At 52.3% G+C, this 20,648-nt stretch overlaps 1 protein-coding gene across 1 annotated transcript in view; it reads right to left on the bottom strand.

Moving 5' to 3' along the window:
- The window catches only part of mst1 (macrophage stimulating 1), a 261,194-nt gene that overhangs the window by 19,357 nt on the left and 221,189 nt on the right, over positions 1-20,648 (bottom strand). Inside the window, exons 14-15 of the mRNA XM_072472033.1 lie at positions 15,853-15,930; positions 6,476-6,622 (exon numbers count right to left, since the gene is read on the bottom strand). Coding sequence (XP_072328134.1) covers positions 6,476-6,622; positions 15,853-15,930 — 225 coding nt within the window. The remainder of the gene's footprint in view (positions 1-6,475; positions 6,623-15,852; positions 15,931-20,648) is intronic.

Below are 20,648 nucleotides of genomic sequence, written 5' to 3'. Positions count from 1 at the left end.
AGTGCAGAGGAGCAACCGGATGGAGTGGAGCGCGTCGGGAAGGACCTCCTGCCAGCGGGAGACCGGGAGATTTCTAGACCGAAGGGCCAGCAGGACAGCCTTCCAGACCGTCCCGTTCTCCCTCTCCACCTGCCCGTTTCCCCGGGAGTTGTAGCTGGTCGTCCTGCTCTAGGCGATGCCTTTGCTGAGCAGGAACTGACGCAGCTCATCATTCATGAAAGAGGATCCCCGATCGCTGTGGATGTAAGTGGGGAAACCGAACAGAGTGAAGATGCTGTGCAGGGCCTTGATGACCGTGGCAGAAGTCATGTCGGGGCAGGGGATGGTGAAAGGGAACCGGGAGAACTCATCAATTACGTTGAGGAAGGACACGTTGCGGTCGGTGGAGGGGAGGGGCTCTTTGAAGTCCATGCTGAGGCGCTCAAAGGGGCGGGAGGCCTTCACCAGGTGCGCTCTATCTGGCCGGTAGAAGTGCGGCTTGCACTCTGCGCAGACTTGGCAGTCTCTGGTGACAGTCCCGACCTCCTCAATGAAGTAGGGCAGGTTGCGGGCCTTGACAAAATGGAAGAACCGGGTGACCTCCAGGTGGCAGAGGTCATAGTGGAGAGCCCGGAGTCGGTCCACTTGTGCGCTGGCACATGTACTGCGGGATAGGGCATCAGGGGGCTCATTGAGCTTCCCTGGGCGATACAAGATCTCATAGTTATAGATGGAGAGCTCGATCCTCCACCTCAAGATCTTGTCATTTTTGATCTTGCCCCACTGCGAATTGTTAAACATGAAGGCAACCGACCGTTGGTCAGTGAGGAGAGGGAATCTCCTGCCGGCCAGGTAATGCCTCCAATGTCGCACAGCTTCCACAATGGCTTGGGCCTCCTTTTCAACAGAGGAGTGACGGATTTCGGAGACATGGAGGGTGCGGGAAAATAAAGCCACGGGCCTGCCTGCCTGGTTGAGGGTGGCAGCCAGAGCCACGTCCGATGCATCGCTCGCCACCTGGAAGGGGAGGGACTCGTCGACCGCGTGCATCGTGGCCTTGGCGATGTCCGTCTTGATGTGGTCAAAGGTCTGGCGGGTCTCAGCCGTCAGGGGGAAAACTGAGGACTTGATGAGCGGGCGGGCCTTGTCCGCATAATCCGAGACCCACTGGGCGTAATAGAAAAACCCCAGGCATCGTTTCAGGGCCTTGGGGCAGTGGGGGAGAGGGAGTTCCAGGAGGGGGTGCATGCGGTCGGGGTCAGGCCCTAGGACTCCATTTTCCACTACGTAGCCAAGGATGGCTAAGCGGTTGGTGCGGAAAACACATTTCTCCTTATTGTAGGTGAGGTTAAGGAGTTTGGCGGTATGGAGGAAATATTGGAGGTTTGCGTTGTTGTCCTGCTGATCGTGGCCGCAGATGGTGACGTTATCTAGGTACGGGAGGTGGCCCGCAGCCCGTACTGGTCAACCATTCGGTCCATCTCTCGCTGGAAGACCGAGACCCCATTGGTGGCGCCGAAGGAAAGTCTAAGGAAGTGATAGAGGCGGCAATCTGCTTCGAACGCAGTGTATTGGCGGTCCTCCGGGCGGATGGGGAGATGGTGGTAGGCGGACTTCAAGTCAACTGTGGAGAAGACTTGATAAAGCGCAATCTGATTGACCATGTCAGATATGCGTGGGAGGGGATACGCGTCGAGCTCCGTGTACCGTTTGATGGTCTGACTGTAGTCAATGACCATCCTGTGCTTCTCCCCAGTCTTCACTACCACCACTTGAGCTCTCCAGGGGCTGTTGCTGGCCTCAATGATCCCCTCCCGCTGAAGCTGTTGGACCTCCGACCTGATGAAGGTCTTGTCCTGGGCACTGTACCATCTGCTCCTAGTGGCGACGGGTTTGCAGTCCGGGGTGAGGTTCGTAAACAGGGAAGGTGGATCGACCTTAAGAGTCGTGAGGCCGCAGACGGTGAGGGGGGCAGGGGTCCACCGAATTTCAAAGTCAGGCTTTGGAGATGGCACTGAAAATCCAGGCCGAGTAACAGGGCAGCGTAGAGGTGGGGGGGACGTAGAGCTGGAAGTTGCTGAACTCTAAGCCCTGAACGGTAAGGGTCGCGACACTGTACCCCCGGATTTCAACGGAATGGGATCCGGAGGCCAGGGAGATTTTCTGGGTGACGGGGAGCACCGGGAGGGAGCAGTGCCTTACCATAGCAGGGTGGATGAAACTCTCTGTGCTCCCGGAGTCAAAGAGGCAGGTCGTCTCGTGCCCGTTCATCTTTACCGTCGCCGTAGCGGTCGCGAGGTAGCGGGTCCGAGACTGATCCAGGGTGATGGAGGTGAGCTGCGGAAGATGCTGGGAGGTTCCGGGCTGATCAGCTGTGGCGGAGGTAGCAGCAGGCAGCAAACGGCCAGACGAGCAGGTGTCCTGAGGCGCGGTCCAAAATGGCGCCGAAGATGGCGGCGCCCACGGGGCGCACATGGCGGGCGGCATTAAAGATGGCGGCGCCCATGGGCCGCACGTGGCTTGTGGTGGAGAAGATGGCGGCGCCCCTGGATCACACGTGGGGGGCGTAGTAATGCCGGGCCTGGAAACAGCAGCGACCGACCGGGCCTGGCAAACGGAAACAAAGTGGCCCTTCTTCCCACACCCGTTGCAGGTCACGCTCCGCACTGGGCAGCGCTGCCTGGGATGTTTGCTCTGGGCACAAAAATAACAATTGGGCCCCCTGGAGTTGGCTGGCTGCCGCGCGGCGCAGGCTTGCGGTCAGCTCGAGTCGGCAGCTGGTGGGGCCCACAATGCCCACGAGGGTGCCACACGGTCGGGGGTGTAGGCCTCCAGATTACGGGAGGCCACTTCGAGTGAGTTAGCGAGCTGCCTATTCTCTGCAAGATCGAGTGTACCCCCGTCCAATAGTCGCTGGCGAACGTACGTAGACTTCATGCCCATGACATAAGCGTCTCTGATTAATAGTTCGGTGTGTTGGACTGCCGAAACTGCCTGGCAGTCACAGTTCCTACCGAGAATCTGTAGGGCCCGCAAGAAATCGTCCAGAGTCTCTCCCGGGAGTTGCTGTGTCATGGCCAGAAGGTGCCTGGCATAAACATGATTTACCGACTTAACGTAATGTCCCTTTAGCAGCGTAATCGCTTCTGTGTAGGTGGGCGCATCCCGGATGAGGGGAAAAATTTCAGGGCTCAACCGTGAGTAGAGGACTTGGAGCTTCAGTGGGTCCGAGAGTTCTTCAGTGGCTGCTCTGAGGTAGTCTTCAAAGCAGGCTAGCCAGTGGTCGAAGGTGGACGTGGCGTTGGCTGCGTGAGGGCTCAGCTCCAGGCGATCAGGCTTGATTAGGAAGTTCATCTTTTAAAATCTTGTGCAATAAATTGATGTACCGTCAATTACCACGAGATGAGAATGATGAAACAATCGAGGCTTTATTGCACAAGGTGTTGTGCCTCCTGCAGCTGGAACCAGAATGGAAGCAGCGCAGGAGAGCAGACACTTTTATACGCCGCCTGATGGGAGGAGCCAGCAGGCGGGGATTTACTGTTGTACCTGTAATACAGGGGCAGTACCGTAATACATGCAATGTTATAAGTGGTGTTTACCACACTGCCTAAAAAATGGCATGGACAGCATTAGTGAGGATGTCAATGGGCAGGAATGGGTGAGGGCAACGGGGGCTTCCAGATGATGTTTTGTGCGGCATTACCTGATGGGTGATGGGAGGGGATGTTTCCTCCTGGTGAGGGTGGGGGGGAGCTGGATTGATTCAATTTTTTGGGGGGGAGATATTGGAACTGACCTGATAAGTGAGAGGAGTTACCCGATGGTACTAATGGAGCCAGAAATTGTTCAGGCCTAGTCTTATATTATCCATCCCCCACCTCAATGTTGCTGGACTCTACCCATCACCCACTGGTACAGTATCACCCTCCTTCCCTATGATACCGTCTTGTCAATTGTTTTGCTAAGGTTTGTTAATGCCATGTCAAAGGAACAAAGGACTTTGGAGGAGGAGTAGGTCATTCGCCCCCTCAAGCCTGCTCCACCTTTCAATAAGATAATAGGTCATCTGGTTGTGTCTCAACTCCACATTGTGTCTTCCCCCACTATAATTGTTGACACTTTTCAATTACATTGTTAAGATTTATTACTATCAATCACATTGTTAATGTTACAGAAAACGGTGGATATTAATTGTCCTTGAGCATATATAAATAGGGGATAGCTGGGACACTGGGTTGAGTGAGAGGAGAGCTGAGAGACTGAATGTCTCTCAGTAAAGGAAAGCTCTGTGTCTTGGTTTCGGCTGCACCAACCAGCTTGGATCCTATTCACACCCTGGTCCCTCCCAGACCTCAGGACTCCCATTCCCAGAACCCCACCACCATGTAAGTTCTCATAAGTTTGGCTTTACAAGGCTCCAAGACTCTCTTCCCCAAGCACCCAGGTCACACAACCTTTCTTTCTCTCACTGATCCCAGATTACTAGGACAAGTACCCGGTGTTCCTAAAGTCCCCTCTCTGCAGCCTCCTAGAGCAAGGAGACCCTTCGCACTGTCAAACCAATAAATCAATGACCCTGGTTGTGCAACTTCACATAATAACCCTGGCCTTAGAAAGTTCTGATTCACCATGGAGCCCATCACTGGACATCAGCTGCTAATGTTGGAAGTCATACCTACTCTGAGCATTTCCGAAAGCATTTCCCCATCTCTGCGTCACAATCACATTTCTGTCATTTACATCTTGCAGTACGGTAGCACTGTGGTTAGCACAATTGCTTCACAGCTCCAGGGTCACAGGTTCGATTCCCGGCTTGGGTCACTGTCTATGCGGAGTCTGCACATTCTCCCTGTGTGTGCGTGGGTTTCCTCCGGGTGCTCCGGTTTCCTCCCACAGTCCAAAGATGTGCGGGTTAGGTGGATTGGTCATGCTAAATTGTCCATAGTGTCCAAAATTGCCCTTATTGTTGGGTGGGGTTACTGGGTTACGGGGATTAGGTGGGGTTACTGTGTTATGGGGATTGGGTGGCGGTGTGGACCTTGGGTAGGGTGCTCTTGCCAAGAGCCGGTGCAGACTCGATGGGCCGAATGGCCTCCTTCTGCACTGTAAATTCTATGATTCTTTGTTTTATGCTGATTGGCTCAAAGAAAAATTACAAATCAAATATCATAATGGGGTATGGCCGCTACTGGTCGAGTAGTTCAGTTCAAATTTAATGACAGTTTTGAGAATTTAAATTCAGCTTAATAATTCTGGAATAAAGAGCTGCTGGTATCAGTAAAAGTAAGCGTCTTGTGACGCAGTAGCGTCCCTTCCTCCGAGTTTGAGTCCTATCCCAGGACTTGATGGCCAAGGAAGGTGCGTTCATAATGTGGTCAAACAGGCAGCACACTGTTAACACTGCTGCCTCACGGCACCGGGTTCCAGGTTCGATCCCGGCTCTGGGTCACCGTCCATGTGGAGTTACAACATTCTCCCCGTGTTTGCGTGGGTTTCGCCCCCACAACCCAAAGGTCTGCAGGGTAAATGGATTGGCCACTCTAAATTACCCCTTCATTATTAAAAATTAATAAATAAAAATAATGTGGTCAAACAGATTGAGTGTGTCAGCCTGCAAAATCCTTCCAAACACACCAATGGCTGACAGTAAGAGCGGGAGAAACACCTGGTAAGATACATTTGATGTGGAGCTGTGCACCTCAAGCTATAAGCCCCTGGTGACAGACTAGTGACCTGTTCCAGGAATTACTGGCTATGAAAACTGACGAAGGTCTGCCTTAATAATAATCTTTATTATTGTCACAAATAGGCTTACATTAACATTACAATGAAGTTACTGTGAAAATCCCCTAGTCGCCACACTCTGGCGCCTGTTCAGATGCACAGAGGGAGAACTCAGAATGTCCAATTCACCTAACAGCACGTCTTTCTGGACTTGTGGGAGGAAACCGGAGCACCCGGAGGAAACACACGCAGACACAGGGAGAACGTGCAGACTCCACACAGACAGTGATCCAAGCTGGGAATTGAACCTTTGACTCTGGTGTTGTGAGGCAACAATGCTAACCACTGTGCTACCGCGCTGCCCACCACTAGGTGTGGGAAGAGAATCGGAATCAATAAAAATGACCATGGAACAGCAAGATTGTTATTAAAACCCAATTGGTTCTCTAATGTCCTTTAGGGAAGAAAGCCCCCTTCCCTCAGACCTACACATGATTCCAGTATCAAATTCCTAGTTGTCTCTTTACTCACCTCCTATATGACCGAGCAAACCATTCAGTTGTATGAAGTCGCTGTAACTTTACCAGATACCCTATGGTGATTTATGAGGGCAATTTACCACCACATTCTAAGGCTGGGCAATAAATGTCAGTTAATCTTCGTCAGCAACACCCACATCCCAAGAATAACTAAATTTAAAAAAAATCTACACTCAAAAAGATGGGTAGAGAACTGCCAACAGGAACTGCTATTTTATCGGCGGAGATACCTCTCTAACTCCAACATGATCAGGTTGGATCCTTTTGGTCCACACACAACCTTTTGGATGGGGATTGCTTGCTTCTCCGGATCATTGGGCAGGGGATTTTTCAACACGGTTCCCATCCAGGCCTCATAGCCCCGGTGCTCAGCATAACTAAAAGAAAACAACACAAATTGAGATATTGGTTTCCAGGTTCATGATTGATATTAGGGTGTGTTATCTAGGGGTTGTCCACTTTGGTTCATCAGAGAGAAATATTCCCCTTCTTCCCTACTCATCTAAAAGTGTTTCTATAACCCGGCTCTGTGTTCTTGCGTAGATTGTGTCCTTATTAACTCGGTTTCTCTAGTTGGCCAGTGTGGAATCTCCAAAAGCAGAAAAATGATTTATTTGCACTCTTGAAAGAACTCTGTGTTCAGCACGATGAGGGGAACAGAACATGGCAAAGCTTTTTGGAGCTTTGACGCAGCACCAGCCAGCATCAAGACTTTCTCAGCGGCAGAGGGTGTGAACAATGGGAAATCCCATTGACAACAGCACGACTGGAACAGCCCCCCCCCCTCCCCCAACTGGCCAATGGCACGCCACCTCCGCTGCAGCAAAGCGCACCACGGGGGGGGGACCCCTGCTCCATGTCTCACTACATTATCACAGCAGATCATCAGACCTGACCCAATGGTGCGTCTCGTCCCAGCAGCCCTTATGACACTTGTCACTCTCACTGCAGCACACCCAAGAGGCCAGTCTGAGTGGGACAGCCTTTCATTCAGCTCCAAACCAGAAAGTGTGGCTGAGATTCCCCAACGCCATTTCACTCTGGAAATGATTATTGAGCGGAGATTTTCACTCATCAATCTGTCGTGGCTTCAAAAGGGGGCCTTGTGGCGCAGTGGTAGTGCCCCTACTGCTGGAACAAAAACTCAGAGTTTGAGCTCAACATTAAGATTTGCTGGCCAGAGAAGGATAGTTCAACATGGTTCAATGGGCTGCTAGTCAGCTCGGGAATCCTTGCACTATTTCCCCCCACTAATCCCCAAAGGTGCGGGCGTGAAGATAGGCTAACATCAACAACAACTGGATTCAAGAACCAATCCCCAGGTTACAAGACTGACATGTGTCCTGGTCCTGTAATCATTAAGTGATGTTAGGCATTGTGAAGGAGAATAGACAAAAGCAAGGATACCATTAAAGGTGTTAAGTAAAGTTAAAACAAACTTAGAGAAAAGGAGACAAAACTAGACCTACTGTCAGGATGGTCAGTAATCAGAGGGCACAAAGTTAAGATAATTGGCAAAATAATCCAGGGCGAAATGAGATTGTTTTAACACAGTGAGTTGTTGTGATCAGGAGTCGGCCTGAAAGGGTTGTGGAAGCAGATTTAACTTCGAAAGGACAATTAGAGAGAGCACTGGAAGAGAAAAAAAACTGAAGGGCCTTGGGAAGAGGGCAGAGGACTGGGACTAGCTGAATTGTTCTTGCAGAGGGCCAGCACAGACACAGTGGCCTGAATGGCCTCTTTCCATTCTATGATTCCATGAATCACTTGGAAGGGAGAACATTGTTTGGTTAGAGGGAGAAAGCAGTGGAATAGGAATAATTGAATGGCTCTTTCAAAGAGGCAGTGCAGCCATGATGGGCCAAATTGCCTTCTTCTTCGGACTTCCGGTTGCGGCTATGCCTAGGTAGGTCGCACGTTCGGCAGCTCCCGCCGGGAACGGACTTTTGGGCTCTTCAGAGAGGCCCGAATGGAAATTGTTCGACGGCTTCCAGTGTGGGAAGGTGACAGCAAGGTCCCCCCCGACATTATATGGATTGGACCAGGAGTGGAGCGGTCAAAAAAGTGATCCTGGTGCAGCGAAAAGTGCGAGGGAGGAAAAGCAAGATGGCGGCGGGTGGAGATCAAGCAGCGTGGCCGCAGTGGTCGCAGGAGCAGCAGGAGTTTCTTAAACGCTGCTTTGAGGAGCTGAAGACAGAAATGCTGGCGCCAATGAAGGCAGCGATTGAGAAGCTTGTGGCGACCCAGAAGGCCCAAGGGGCGGCGATCCGGGAGGTGCGGCAAAAAGCTTCTGAGAACGAGGACGAGATCTTGGGCCTGGCGGTGAAGGTGGAGGCGCACGAGGCGCTGCACAAGAGGTGGGCGGAAAAATTTGAGGACCTGGAGAATAGGTCTAGGAGGAAGAATCTTCGGAATCTGGGTCTCCCTGAAGGAGTGGAGGGGTCCGATGCTGAGGCATATATGAGCACGATGCTCAATTCGCTGATGGGCACGGGAGCTTTCCCGAGGCCCCTGGAGCTGGATGGGGCTCATCGGGTCCTGGCAAGGAGAGCCAAAGCCAACGAGCCGCCAAGGGCTGTAGTGGTGAGGTTCCACCGCTTTATGGACAGAGAGTGTGTCCTGACATGGGCCAAAAAAGAGCGGAGCAGCAGGTGGGAGAACACGGAGATCCAAATTTATCAGGACTGGAGTGCGGAGGTGGCTAAGAAGAGGGCTGGTTTCAACCGGGCTAAGGCGGTGCTCCATCGGAAGGGGGTGAAGTTCGGGATGCTGCAGCCAGCGCGATTGTGGGACACGTTCCAAGATCGGCACCACTATTTTGAAACGCCTGACGAGGCATGGAACTTTATACAGACTGAAAAGTTGGACTCAAATTGAGGGTTTGTCGTGGGGGATGTTTACTGTGTTTACCGCGTTTGGGGAATGTTCTTTTGGTTTGAGTGCTGGGTGGGGATGGGTGAATGGATTTGATGTGGGGGCTGTGGGAGAGTGTGGGAGTCGGTGTTGGAGGGGCAGGGCCCCGCGGAGGAAGAGGGGGAGTGGAAGCCCGGGGATGGGGAGTTGGGGTAAGGCCGCAAAAAGGAGCTGCGCCAGAGGGGGCGGGGCCAGCTCAGGAAAGCGCGGGCTTTTTCCCGCATTAGGGAAGGATGGGGGTGGGGCCGGGGGGGGCGGAACCACGGTGCTGGAGAGGAGCGCACACCGACTGCCAATGGGGTGGGGGGATTCTCACACTGGGGGAATTCGATGGAATGGCGGAGGAGGCTGGGGTCAGCAGAAGTCAGCTGACTTACGGGAGTGTCATGGGGAGAGCAAAATGGCTAGATGAGGATCTAGCGGGGGGGGGACTGGGTTGCTGCTGCATTGGTCAAAAGGGAGCTGGAAGTAGGAGAGGTAGTCGGGGCGGGGGTCCGCGGCCTGGGGGACTGGAGGGTGCGGGAGGCGCGGGCACGTGGCTGGCCTAGAAAAGGAGATGGCTAGTCGGCGGGGGGGGGGGGGGGGGGGGGGGGGGAGTAGCCCCCCCGATCCGGCTGATAACTTGGAATGTGAGGGGCCTGAACGGGCCGGTCAAGAGGGCCCGGGTGTTCGCGCACTTAAAGGGACTGAAGGCAGACGTGGTTATGCTCCAGGAGACACATCTGAAGGGGGCAGATCAGGTTAGGCTGAGAAAGGGATAGGTAGGGCAGGTCTTTCACTCAGGATTGGATGCGAAGAACAGAGGGGTTGCAATACTGGTGGGGAAGCGGGTGTCGTTCAAGGCACTGAATATTGTAGTGGATAATGGAGGTCGATACGTATGGTGAGCGGTAGGTTGCAGGGGGTGCGGATGGTACTGGTGAACATATATGCCCCAAATTGGGATGATGCCGGATTTATGAAACCCATGCTGGGTCGGATTCCAGATCTGGAGGTAGGAAGCTTGATAATCGGGGGGGGGACTTCAACACGGTGCTGGACCCAGCACTGGACTATTCTAGGTCCAGGATGGGTAAGAGGCCGGCTGCGGCCAAGGTGCTCAGGTGGTTTATGGACCAGATGGGGGGGGTGGATCCATGGAGGTTTGTCAGGCCGCTGGCCAGGGAATTTTCCTTCTTTTCCCACGTCCATAGAGCCTACTCCCGGGTAGACTTTTTCATTTTGAGTACGGCGCAAATCCCGAAAGTGGAGGGAACGGAATATTCGGCCATAGCCATCTCGGACCACGCCCCGCATTGGGTGGAGCTGGAGCTGGGGGAGGAGAGGGACCAGCGCCCGCTGTGGCGCCTTGATGTGAGACTATTGGCGGATGAGGGGGTGTGCGGGTGGGTGCGGGGCTGTATTGAAAGATATTTGGAGGCCAACGACAACGTGGAGGTGCAGGTGGGGGTAGTCTGGGAGGCGTTGAAGGCGGTGGTCAGGGGAGAGCTAATCTCCATTAGGGCCCACAGGGAGAAGAGAGAGGGAAGGGAGAGGGAGAGGTTGGTGGGGGAGATTCTAAGGGTAGACAGGAGGTATGCAGAGGCCCCTGGGGAGGGGCTACTTAGGGAGCGACGGAACCTCCAGACGGAATTCGACCTGTTGACCACGGGGAAAGCAGAGGCACAGTGGAGGAAAGCGCAGGGGGCTGCGTATGAGTATGGGGAGAAGGCGAGTCAGATGCTGGCACATCAGCTTCGTAAGAGGGAGATTGGTGGAGTTAAGGATAGAGGGGGGAATACGGTGCGGAGTGCGGTGAGAATAAACAAGGTATTTAGGGACTTCTATGGGGATCTGTACAGGTCTGAGCCCCCAGCAGGGGAGGAGGGGATGCGACGATTCCTAGATCAGCTGAGGTTCCCGAGGGTGGAGGAGGAGGAGGTGGCTGGTTTGGGGGTGCCAATTGGGCTGGAGGAGCTGGTTAAAGGATTGGGGAGCATGCAGGCGGGGAAGGCCCCGGGGCCGGATGGGTTCCCGGTTGAATTTTACAGGAAATACGTGGACCTGCTGGGCCCGTTGCTAGTGAGGACTTTTAATAAGGCGAGGGAGAGGGGGACCTTGCCCCCGACAATGTCCAGGGCGCTGATTTCTTTGATCTTTAAGCGGGACAAGGATCCATTGCAATGTGGGTCGTATAGACTGATCTCGCTCCTCAATGTTGACGCTAAGTTGCTGGCGAAGGTGCTGGCTACGAGAATTGAGGACTGTGTCCCGGGGGTGATTCATGAGGACCAGACGGGATTTGTGAAGGGTAGGCAGCTAAACACAAATGTGCAGAGGCTCCTCAATGTGATTATGATGCCCTTGCTGGAGGGGGAAGCGGAGGTAGTGGCAGCTATGGATGCTGAGAAGGCCTTTGATCGGGTGGAGTGGGAGTATCTTTGGGAAGTGTTGCGGAGGTTTGGGTTCGGGGAGGGGTTCATCAGTTGGGTCAGGCTGCTATATAGAGCCCCAGTGGCGAGTGTGGCTACAAACCGGCGGAGGTCGGAGTACTTTCGGCTGTACCGGGGGACGAGGCCTTATCCCCCTTGTTGTTTGCACTGGCAATTGAGCCGCTGGCCATGGCACTGAGGGAGTCCAGGAAATGGAGGGGACTGGTCCGGGGGGGAGAGGAACACCGGGTGTCGTTGTATGCCGACGACCTGTTGCTGTATGTGGCGGATCCAGTGGAGGGGATGGTGGAGGTCATGCGGATCCCTAGGGAGTTTGGGGACTTTTCGGGGTATAAACTCAACGTAGGGAAGAGTGAGCTCTTTGTGGTGCATTCAGGGGACCAGGGAAGGGGGATAGGCGAGCTACCGCTGAAGAGGGCGGAAAGGAGCTTTCGGTACCTAGGAATCCAAGTAGCTAGGAGTTGGGGGGCCTTGCACAAGCTCAATTTGACGCGGTTGGTGGAGCAGATGGAGGAGGATTTTAACAGATGGGATATGCTGCCACTCTCACTGGTGGGTAGGGTGCAGTCTGTCAAAATGACGGTCCTCCCAAGGTTTCTCTTTGTGCTCCAGTGCCTTCCCATCCTGATCCCTAAGGCCTTTTTGAAACGGGTAAGCAGGAGCATCATGGGATTTCTGTGGGCGAATAAGACCCCGAGGGTGACGAGAGTGTTTCTGGAGCGTAGCAGGGACAGGGGGGGGCTGGCGCTGCTGAATGTGTGTGGCTATTATTGGGCAGCCAATGTGGCGATGATCCGTAAGTGGGTAATGGAGGGAGAGGGGACGGCGTGGAAGAGGTTAGAGATGGCGTCCTGTGTGGGCACGATCCTGAGGGCGCTGGTGACGGCACCGCTGCCTCTCTCGCCGACAAGGTACACCACGAGTCCGGTGGTGGCGGCGACGCTGAAGATCTGGGGGCAGTGGAGGCGACACAGGGGCGAGGTGGGAGCCTCGGTTTGGTCCCCGATTCGGGAGAATCATCGGTTCATCCCGGGAAAGATGGATGGGTGGTTTCGGAGCTGGTATCGGGCACCTGGGGGACCTGTTCATCGATGGGATGTTTGCAAGCCTAGGGGCGCTGGAGGAGAAGTTTGGGCTACCCCCGGGAAACGCTTTCAGGTACATGCAAGTGAGGGCGTTTGTGAGGCGGCAGGTGAGGGAATTCCTGCTGCTTCCAGCATATGGGATTCGGGACAGGGTGATTTTGGGTGTATGGGTTGGAGAAGGCAAGGTTTCGGCGATTTACCAGGAGCTGCAGGAAGGGGAGGAGGCCTTGGTGGAGGAGTTAAAGGGCAAGTGGGAGGAGGAGCTTGGGGAGGAGATAGATGAGGGTCTGTGGGCTGATGCCCTGAGTAGGGTTAATTCTTCCTCCTCTTGCGTCAGGCTCAGCCTAATACAGTTCAAAATTACTCACAGAGCGCATATGACAGGGGCGAGATTGAGTAGGTTCTTTGGGGTGGAGGACAGATGTGGGAGGTGCTCGGGGAACCCGGCAAATCACGTCCATATGTTCTGGTCGTGCCCGGCGCTAGATGGGTTTTGGAGGGGTTTTGCGAGGACTATGTCCAAGGTGGTGAACGCCCTGGTCAAGCCGAGCTGGGGATTAGCATTATTCGGGGTATCGGACGAGCCGGGAGTGCAGGAGGTGAAAGAGGCCGGTATTCTGGCCTTTGCGTCCCTGGTAGCCCGGCGGAGGATTTTCTTACTATGGAAAGATGCGAACCCCCTAGTGTGGAAGCTTGGATCAATGACATGGCAGGGTCCATCAAGTTGGAGAGGATAAAGTTTGCCTTGCGAGGGTCTGTGTAAGGGTTCTCCAGGCGGTGGCAACCGTTCCTAGACTATCTCGCGGAGCGTTAGGAGGAGGTCAGCAGCAGCAGCCCAAGGGCGGGGGGGGGGGGGAGGGGGGGGGGGGTTCTTTTGGGGTGGCGTTTGAGTGAAGGTGGGGGGTTTTCCCTATTTGTGTTCTTAAATGTTATATCGGGGGTTATGGTATAATTTCTGATTGTTGTGTTCTTGTTTCTTTCTTTTTGTTGGGGGGGGTTTTGTTGAAAATTTGTTGAAAAATTTGAATAAATATATATTTTTAAAAACAAACAAATTGCCCTCTTCACTATAGACTGTCATGTGAGTGTCCCTTTAAGAAAGGTTTTAATCTTATCATGGCTTCAGTGATGTCATTGTGTGGGTGGAGCTGGGCTGTGGCTCTGTGAGCGTTTTTGGTTTCGCATTCACATTTAGCTGGTGTGGACTCAGACAGGAGAAATAAGTGTTTTGGCCTGTCTCTCTCTCTCTAGTTTTCATTTTAAATATCTGTTCTAGTAAAAAAAAACATTGATTATAGCTACCTGCTTGGTAACTTAAAAATCGAAGGAATCGAACGGACTCTCAGAGATGTTATTTTATATGTATAATATGTATAGGTAGTTGTTATAGGTAATTGTACATTGGATTGTTGGATTGTATTTTTGGAGAGTATTTATTTTGGACAAGGCAGTTGCCATTCAGTTTTGTTTTTGTTTTTGTTTATATATTATTTATTTATTTGTTTAAAACTGGCCACTGTTATTTATATTGCTTTATTGTTGTGTAAACGAAACACTATGTACTGTTATGTTTGGCCAAAAATCTTGAATAAAATATATTTTTAAAAAACAGAAAGGGGGTTTTGGTTTCTGGGATTTTGTCTTTGAATTGGAACAGTTAAGGGGGAATTCATTAAGTGTAATACATAGATTACTGTAGCTGTGGGGTGTCTTTATGTTTGTAATTGATTAAAATTCTTGCTGTTTGTTTATATAAATGTTAACTAAGTTCTTAGAATAAAGCTTGTTTTGATTAAAGTGTCTGGGAAGACTGTTGAATCACATCTGAAGTGAAGGCGCTTGTGCTCATCCTAGCCAAATTCAACAAACAAGTTGTATGTTAGGTGAACTCCATAATATACTTTGGAGTTTCTAAACCCTGGCCCATAACAAGACTTCTCTTAATCTATGACTGAGTCAGAATTTAACTTTTGAAGGCAACAAATAGGCCGATATTCTGCCTGGATTTTCTCTTCCTTTACAAATATTATTTTTATTCCGGGACCAAAAGCCTTCAAGAGTCTCACTGGCCTCCCTAAGCAGGATAGTGAAACTTTTGAGAAATGGCAGGATTCCTGGTTGGAACAGGTGCTCATCATTTAAAGGAGCAGAACCTCTATCCAGTTGGGATATAGTGACGGAGAGGTGGAGTTGGGCACTAGGGAACTTTCTACACCAAATGCCTTAGCATACAAGGCTACGGACCAAGTGCTGAGAAATTGGATTCGGAAAGATAGGTGTTTGATGGTCGGCGCAGACACGATGGGCAGTGGGGCCTCTTTCTGTGCTGTAAAACACTATGGCCCTGAACACCCGCGCCCCCCCCCCCCCCCCCCCCACTGTCCCCCCCCCCCAACCCGGAGCAGTGGATTGAAGGGTATGGGATTTGAGCCTGAATGCCGCTCTGTCCTGCTCCCAGCACCACACCACCCCACCCCCCTTATGCAATTGAGGTGTCCACCTCCAAAATATAGTGGGGTCAGTGGCGGAGGGAAGCAGGACTGTATCTCTTGCCAACTTTAGCTCCTTCTTCTCCACATCCCCATCCACCTCACTAGTTCCTGTTTGAAAGGTGACTGTTGCCTTCACCCACAACCAAGAAAACCCCTCTGCAGGTACCCACAGGAGGGTATCTTGGCACAGTGAGTCCTCCCAGTGAATTTTACATCTGTCAGGAGGTGAAAGGGGGGTGAGATTCTGACCTGTGCCTGGTTAGGATGGCGGAACTGTGCAACAACAATATCTGTTTCTCACTTTTCTTCCCTCCTCCAACATTGGTACTTTGGTCAACTAAAATATCCCTAACCCCAAGTGAGACGGAGGATCAAACCAGGGATCTTCTGTTTGCCTCAGTTTCGTGCAACATGGGACATTCACCACCTGAGCTTTGAGTGCCCATGTTTCCAGCGTGTGCCGTATCACACACCCTACACCAAACACCACGGGGCAATCTGAGAACATATTCAATGATTCGGCACAACGAGAACTCAACTTTCTTTTATTTCCTTTTCTTTTCATGTACTGAATGATCTGTTGAGCTGCTCGCAGAAAAATACTTTTCACTGTACCTCGGTACACGTGACAATAAACAAAATCCAATCCAATCCAATCCAATGCAAGAAATAGTCAAACCATTACCAGGAAGAAAAGCACTGCTTTGTGCTGATGATCCAATTCCTGCTCACAAGGGACCCGCCACAAAAATGTGTCCCTTCCCTGGAAAGAAAGGAAATAAGATTCAAACATGTGCAAGAAAAATTAACAGAATCGGCGAGAGAGAATGGTGAAGAAATATTCCACAGTGATTCCCAGGCACGTTGACGGTTCTGATTGGACAGATTCCTGGGGGGTTTTATCATGGGACTGCCCACTTTGAACTGCCCCACCCCCACACTGCCACCATTGGCTGCTTAACCAATCCTCACAGAGTCCCACCCTTCCTCCACCAATTGGAATGTGATCTGCCCCTCTTTGTTGCTTGATTGGATGATTCTTGACAATCAGTTAAATGGAACATTTAAATAAAATGGCGCAGAAGCTGGAAGTTGTTAAGCAAAACAGAAAGTGATGGAAATACTCAGCAGATCTGGCAATGCTCGTGGACAAAGAAACAAAGATAGCAGGGCTGGATTCTTCGGTTCCCCCCGCCGCGTGTTCAGGGGATCAGGGGTTTTAGGGAGAAGACAGGAGAATGGGGATAAGAAACATATCAGCCATGATCGAATGGTAGAGCAGGCTCGATGGGCCGAATGACCTAATTCTGAGTCTATATCTTCTAGACTTATTGTGTTTCTCGGTGGCACACCGTTCGCTGGCAGCAGGATTCTCTCTTCCCGCTGCTTGTCAGTGGGTTTCCCGCATGGGAACTCCGCTGCCGAGGGTGCGCTGCCGGTAGAAACAGAGAACCCCAACAGTCAGAGAATTCCGGCCCATTTCCCAGAGCCATGAGCTTTCATCTGAAGAGGAATGTATTGGCAATAAACTGGTTTCATGCAAGTGGAGAGGCAGGGAAAGGTGGGGGAAACTAACAGGAAAGTCTGTGATGGGTGGAAGGCAGGAGAAGTTAAATGATAAAATAGACGATGGGCTGCGGGTGTTGCTGGCTGGCCAGCATTTGATGCCCATCCCTAATTGCCCGTGAATTGACCATCTTACTCAGTCATTCCAGAGTACAGTTAAGAGTCAACCACGGTACTTCCGGTGGCGGCCAAGACAGAGTAGGTCGCACATTTGGCGGCTCACGCTCATGGCGGACTTTTTTGACCTTTTCCCCCCCGACTTTTTTCGGAATTCGGCTGAGGGGTCGGTGGTGGATGAGACTGTGAGGAGGAATCCCAGACAGTATATGGAGACATGGTACAGAAGTGGATGTAAGGGAAGGAAGAACCGAATCGAGCAGGCACGTGTAGATTCTCCAGCAAAGGAAAGTATGGCGGATCTGCAGAGTACTGGCTTGGCGGCCCAGTGGACACCAGACCAGCTGGTGGAGTTTATTCGGGAGGGCTTTGCCGAGCAAAAAAAGGAATGCCTGGACCCGATCATGGAGTCGATCACTCGAGTGGAGCAGAGACTGGAAGCCCAAGATCGGGCAGTCCAGAAGGTGGAGGAAATGGTGGCTGAGCACGAGGAACACCTAACTGAGCTGGAGGCATAGGTGGGGTTGATGAAAGAGCACCAGAAAAGGCTGCAAGGCAAGGTGCAGGTCCTAGAGAATAGGTTCTGCTGGCAGAACTTGAGCATCATTGGCCTCCCTGAGGGATGTGAGGGAACGGACGCAAGGGCTTAGGTGGCGAATATGCTCGAGAAGTTAATGGGCGAGGGGTCATTTTCTAGACCTCTGGAAGTGGACAGGGCGCACAGAACGCTTGCGAGGTTGCCGCGGGCGAATGAGCCACTGAGGCCGATGGTGGTAAGAGTGCACAGATACCTGGATAAGGAGCAGATTTTGCGTTGGGCCAAGCAGACACGGAGCTGTAAGTGGGAGAATAACATTCTGCGCATCTACCAAGATCTGGGTGCGGACCTGGCCAAGAGAAGAGCGGGATTCAACCAAATGAAATCGACCCTTTTCAAGAGGAAGATGAAGTTTGGTCTACTTTATCCAGCTCGTTTATGGGTTACCTATGAAGAGCAGCAATTTTACTTCGAGTCGCCGGATGAAGCAATGGACTTTGTGAAAAGCAAAGGTCTAGATAGAGACTGAGGTGACTGATCTTTGCTGTAGGGACTCTGCTAAAATTGTTCTTGCTCGTGCACTGCTTGGAGATAAATGGGAGGTCGGGGACGGAGGCTACCTGAGGGCGGGCCGGAAGGAGCGCGGGGCACGGGCTGGAGGCTAGCCTAAGAAGGAGGATGGTTGATCGGCAGGGGTGAGCAGCCTCCCGACCAGGCTGATCACGTGGAACGTCAGAGGGTTGAATGGGTCGGTTAAGAGGGCTCGTGTGTTCGCACATTTGAGGGGATTGAAGGCAGACGTAATGCTACACACCTGAGGGTAATTTATCAGACCAGACTGAGGAAGGGATGGGTCGGGCAGGTATTTCACTCGGGGTTGGATTCTAAGACTAGAGGGGTAGCGATCCTGATTAATAAGCGAGTGCCATTTGAGGCGGGGAGAATAGTTGTGGATGTGGGGGGTAGATATATCATAGGAAGCTGGAAGGGTTGCCGGTGGTGCTTGTGAATGTCTACGCACCAAACTGGCATGATGTGGAGTTTGTAAGACGGATGTTAGGGAAGATCCCGGATCTGGATTCACACAAGCTGATCATGGGGGGGACTTCAATAAGGTCACTAACCCAAGGCTGGACCGGTCGAGTTCAAGGACAGGCAGGGTGCCGGCAATGGCGAAGGAAATAAAGTGGTTCATGGAGCAGATGGGTGGGGCAGACCCATGGAGGTTTGGACGGCCAAGAGCTAAGGAGTTCTCCTTCTTCTCACATGTACATAAAGTATACTCCCAGATCGACTTTTTTATTTTGAATAGGGCTTTACTGGCGGGGGTGGTTGACACTGAGTATTCGGCGATTTCTGTGTCGGACCATGCCCCACATTGGGTGGATTTACGGGTGAGCAAGGAGGGTGGTCAGCGCCCACAATGGAGATTGGATGTGGGACTGTTAGCGGATGAGGAGGTGTGCGGGCGGGTGAGGGAATCCATCCAGAACTACCTGGAGATTAACGATACGGGAGAGCTCCCAGCAGCAATGGTTTGGGACGCACTGAAGGTAGTGGTCAGAGGGGAGCTGATTTTGATTCAGGCCCATAGGGAGAAGGAAGAGAGGGCAGAGGTGGATTGGTTGGTCGGGGAAATACTTCAGGCAGACAGGAGGTATGCGGAGGCCCTGGAGGTAGGATTACTGAAGGAACGACAGAGGTTACAGGTGGACTTTGGATTGTTATCTACGGGGAAGGCGGTGGAGCAGTTGAGGAAGGCGAGGGGGGGGCGATATATGAATATGGAGAGATGGCTAGTAGAATGCTGGCGCACCAGCTCAGGGAAAGGGAGGCAGCTAGGGAGATAGGGAGAGTGAAGGACAGAGGAGGGAACACAATCTTGGACCCAGCAGGGGTCAACGGGGTGTTTAAGGAGTTTTACAGCAAGCTGTACGAGTCGGAACCCACAGCTGGAGTGGAAGAAATGAGGCAATTTCTAGGAGGGCTGGAGTTCCCGAAGGTGGACGAAGGATTGGTAGAAGGGCTGTGAGCCCCGACAGGGATTGAAGAAATAGCAGATGGACTGGAGGCCATGCAGTCAGGCAAGGCCCTGGGATCAGATGGTTACCCAGTGGAATTTTATAAAAAGTTCTCTGAGACTCTGGGCCCACTGTTGGTGAGGACGTTTAACGAGGCAAGGGAGCGAGGTGTTCTTCCCCCGACAATGTCACAGGCCTCAATCTCACTGATCCTGAAGCAGGAGAAGGACCCAGAGCTATGCGGGTCTTGCAAGTCGATCTACCTGTTGAATGTTGATGCCAAACTGTTAGCTAAAATCTTGTTCTCAAGGATAGAAGACTTGGATGCAAAGTTGCTGGCAAAAGTGCTGGCCATGAGGATCGAGGACTGTGTCCCAGGGGTGATCCATGAAGACCAGACGGGATTTGTAAAGGGCAGGCAATTAAACACAAACGTGCGGCGGCTTTTAAACGTGATGATGATGCCATCGGAGGAGGGAGAGGCGGAGATAGTGGCAGCTATGGACGCGGACAAGGCCTTTGACCGAGTAGAGTGGGAGTACCTCTGGGAGGCGCTGCGTAGGTTTGGGTTCGGGGGAGGGTTTATTAGTTGGGTTAAGCTCCTTTACAGAGCCCCGGTAGCGAGTGTAGTGATGAACCGGCGGAGGTCGGAGTACTTTCGACTGTACCGAGGGACAAGACAGGGGTGCCCCCTGTCCCCCCTGTTGTTCACATTGGCGATCGAACCATTGGCCATGTCATTGAGGGAGTCTAATAAATGGAGGGGGGTGGTCCGAGGGGGAGAAGAGCATCGGGTGTCGCTATATGCGGATGACCTGTTGCTGTACATGGCGGATCCAATGGAGGGGATGGTGGAGGTCATGCAGACTCTAAGGGAGTTTGGGGAGTTTTCGGGCTATAAGCTCAATGTAGGGAAGAGTGAGCTCTTCATATTACAGGCAGGGGACCAGGAAAGAGGGATAGGGGACCTACCGCTGAGGAGGGCGGAGGGGAGCTTTCGGTATCTGGGGATCCAGATAGCCAGGAGTTGGGGGGCCCTACATAAACTGAACCTGACGAGTTTGGTGGAGCAAATGGAGGGGGACTTCAAAAGATGGGACATGTTACCGCTCTCGCTGGCGGGTAGAGTGCAGTCGGTCACAATGGTGGTCCTCCCGAGGTTTCTGTTTGTGTTTCAGTGCCTCCCCATCACCAAGGCCTTTTTTAAGAGAGTAGGTAGGAGTATTATGGGGTTTGTGT

Source organism: Scyliorhinus torazame, chromosome 13 (assembly GCF_047496885.1).
Source record: "Scyliorhinus torazame isolate Kashiwa2021f chromosome 13, sScyTor2.1, whole genome shotgun sequence".
In the NCBI taxonomy this organism is placed as follows: Eukaryota; Metazoa; Chordata; class Chondrichthyes; order Carcharhiniformes; family Scyliorhinidae; genus Scyliorhinus; species Scyliorhinus torazame.
The sequence above is the reverse complement of the archived record's forward strand: the minus strand, read 5'-3'. Positions and strand labels throughout refer to the sequence as shown.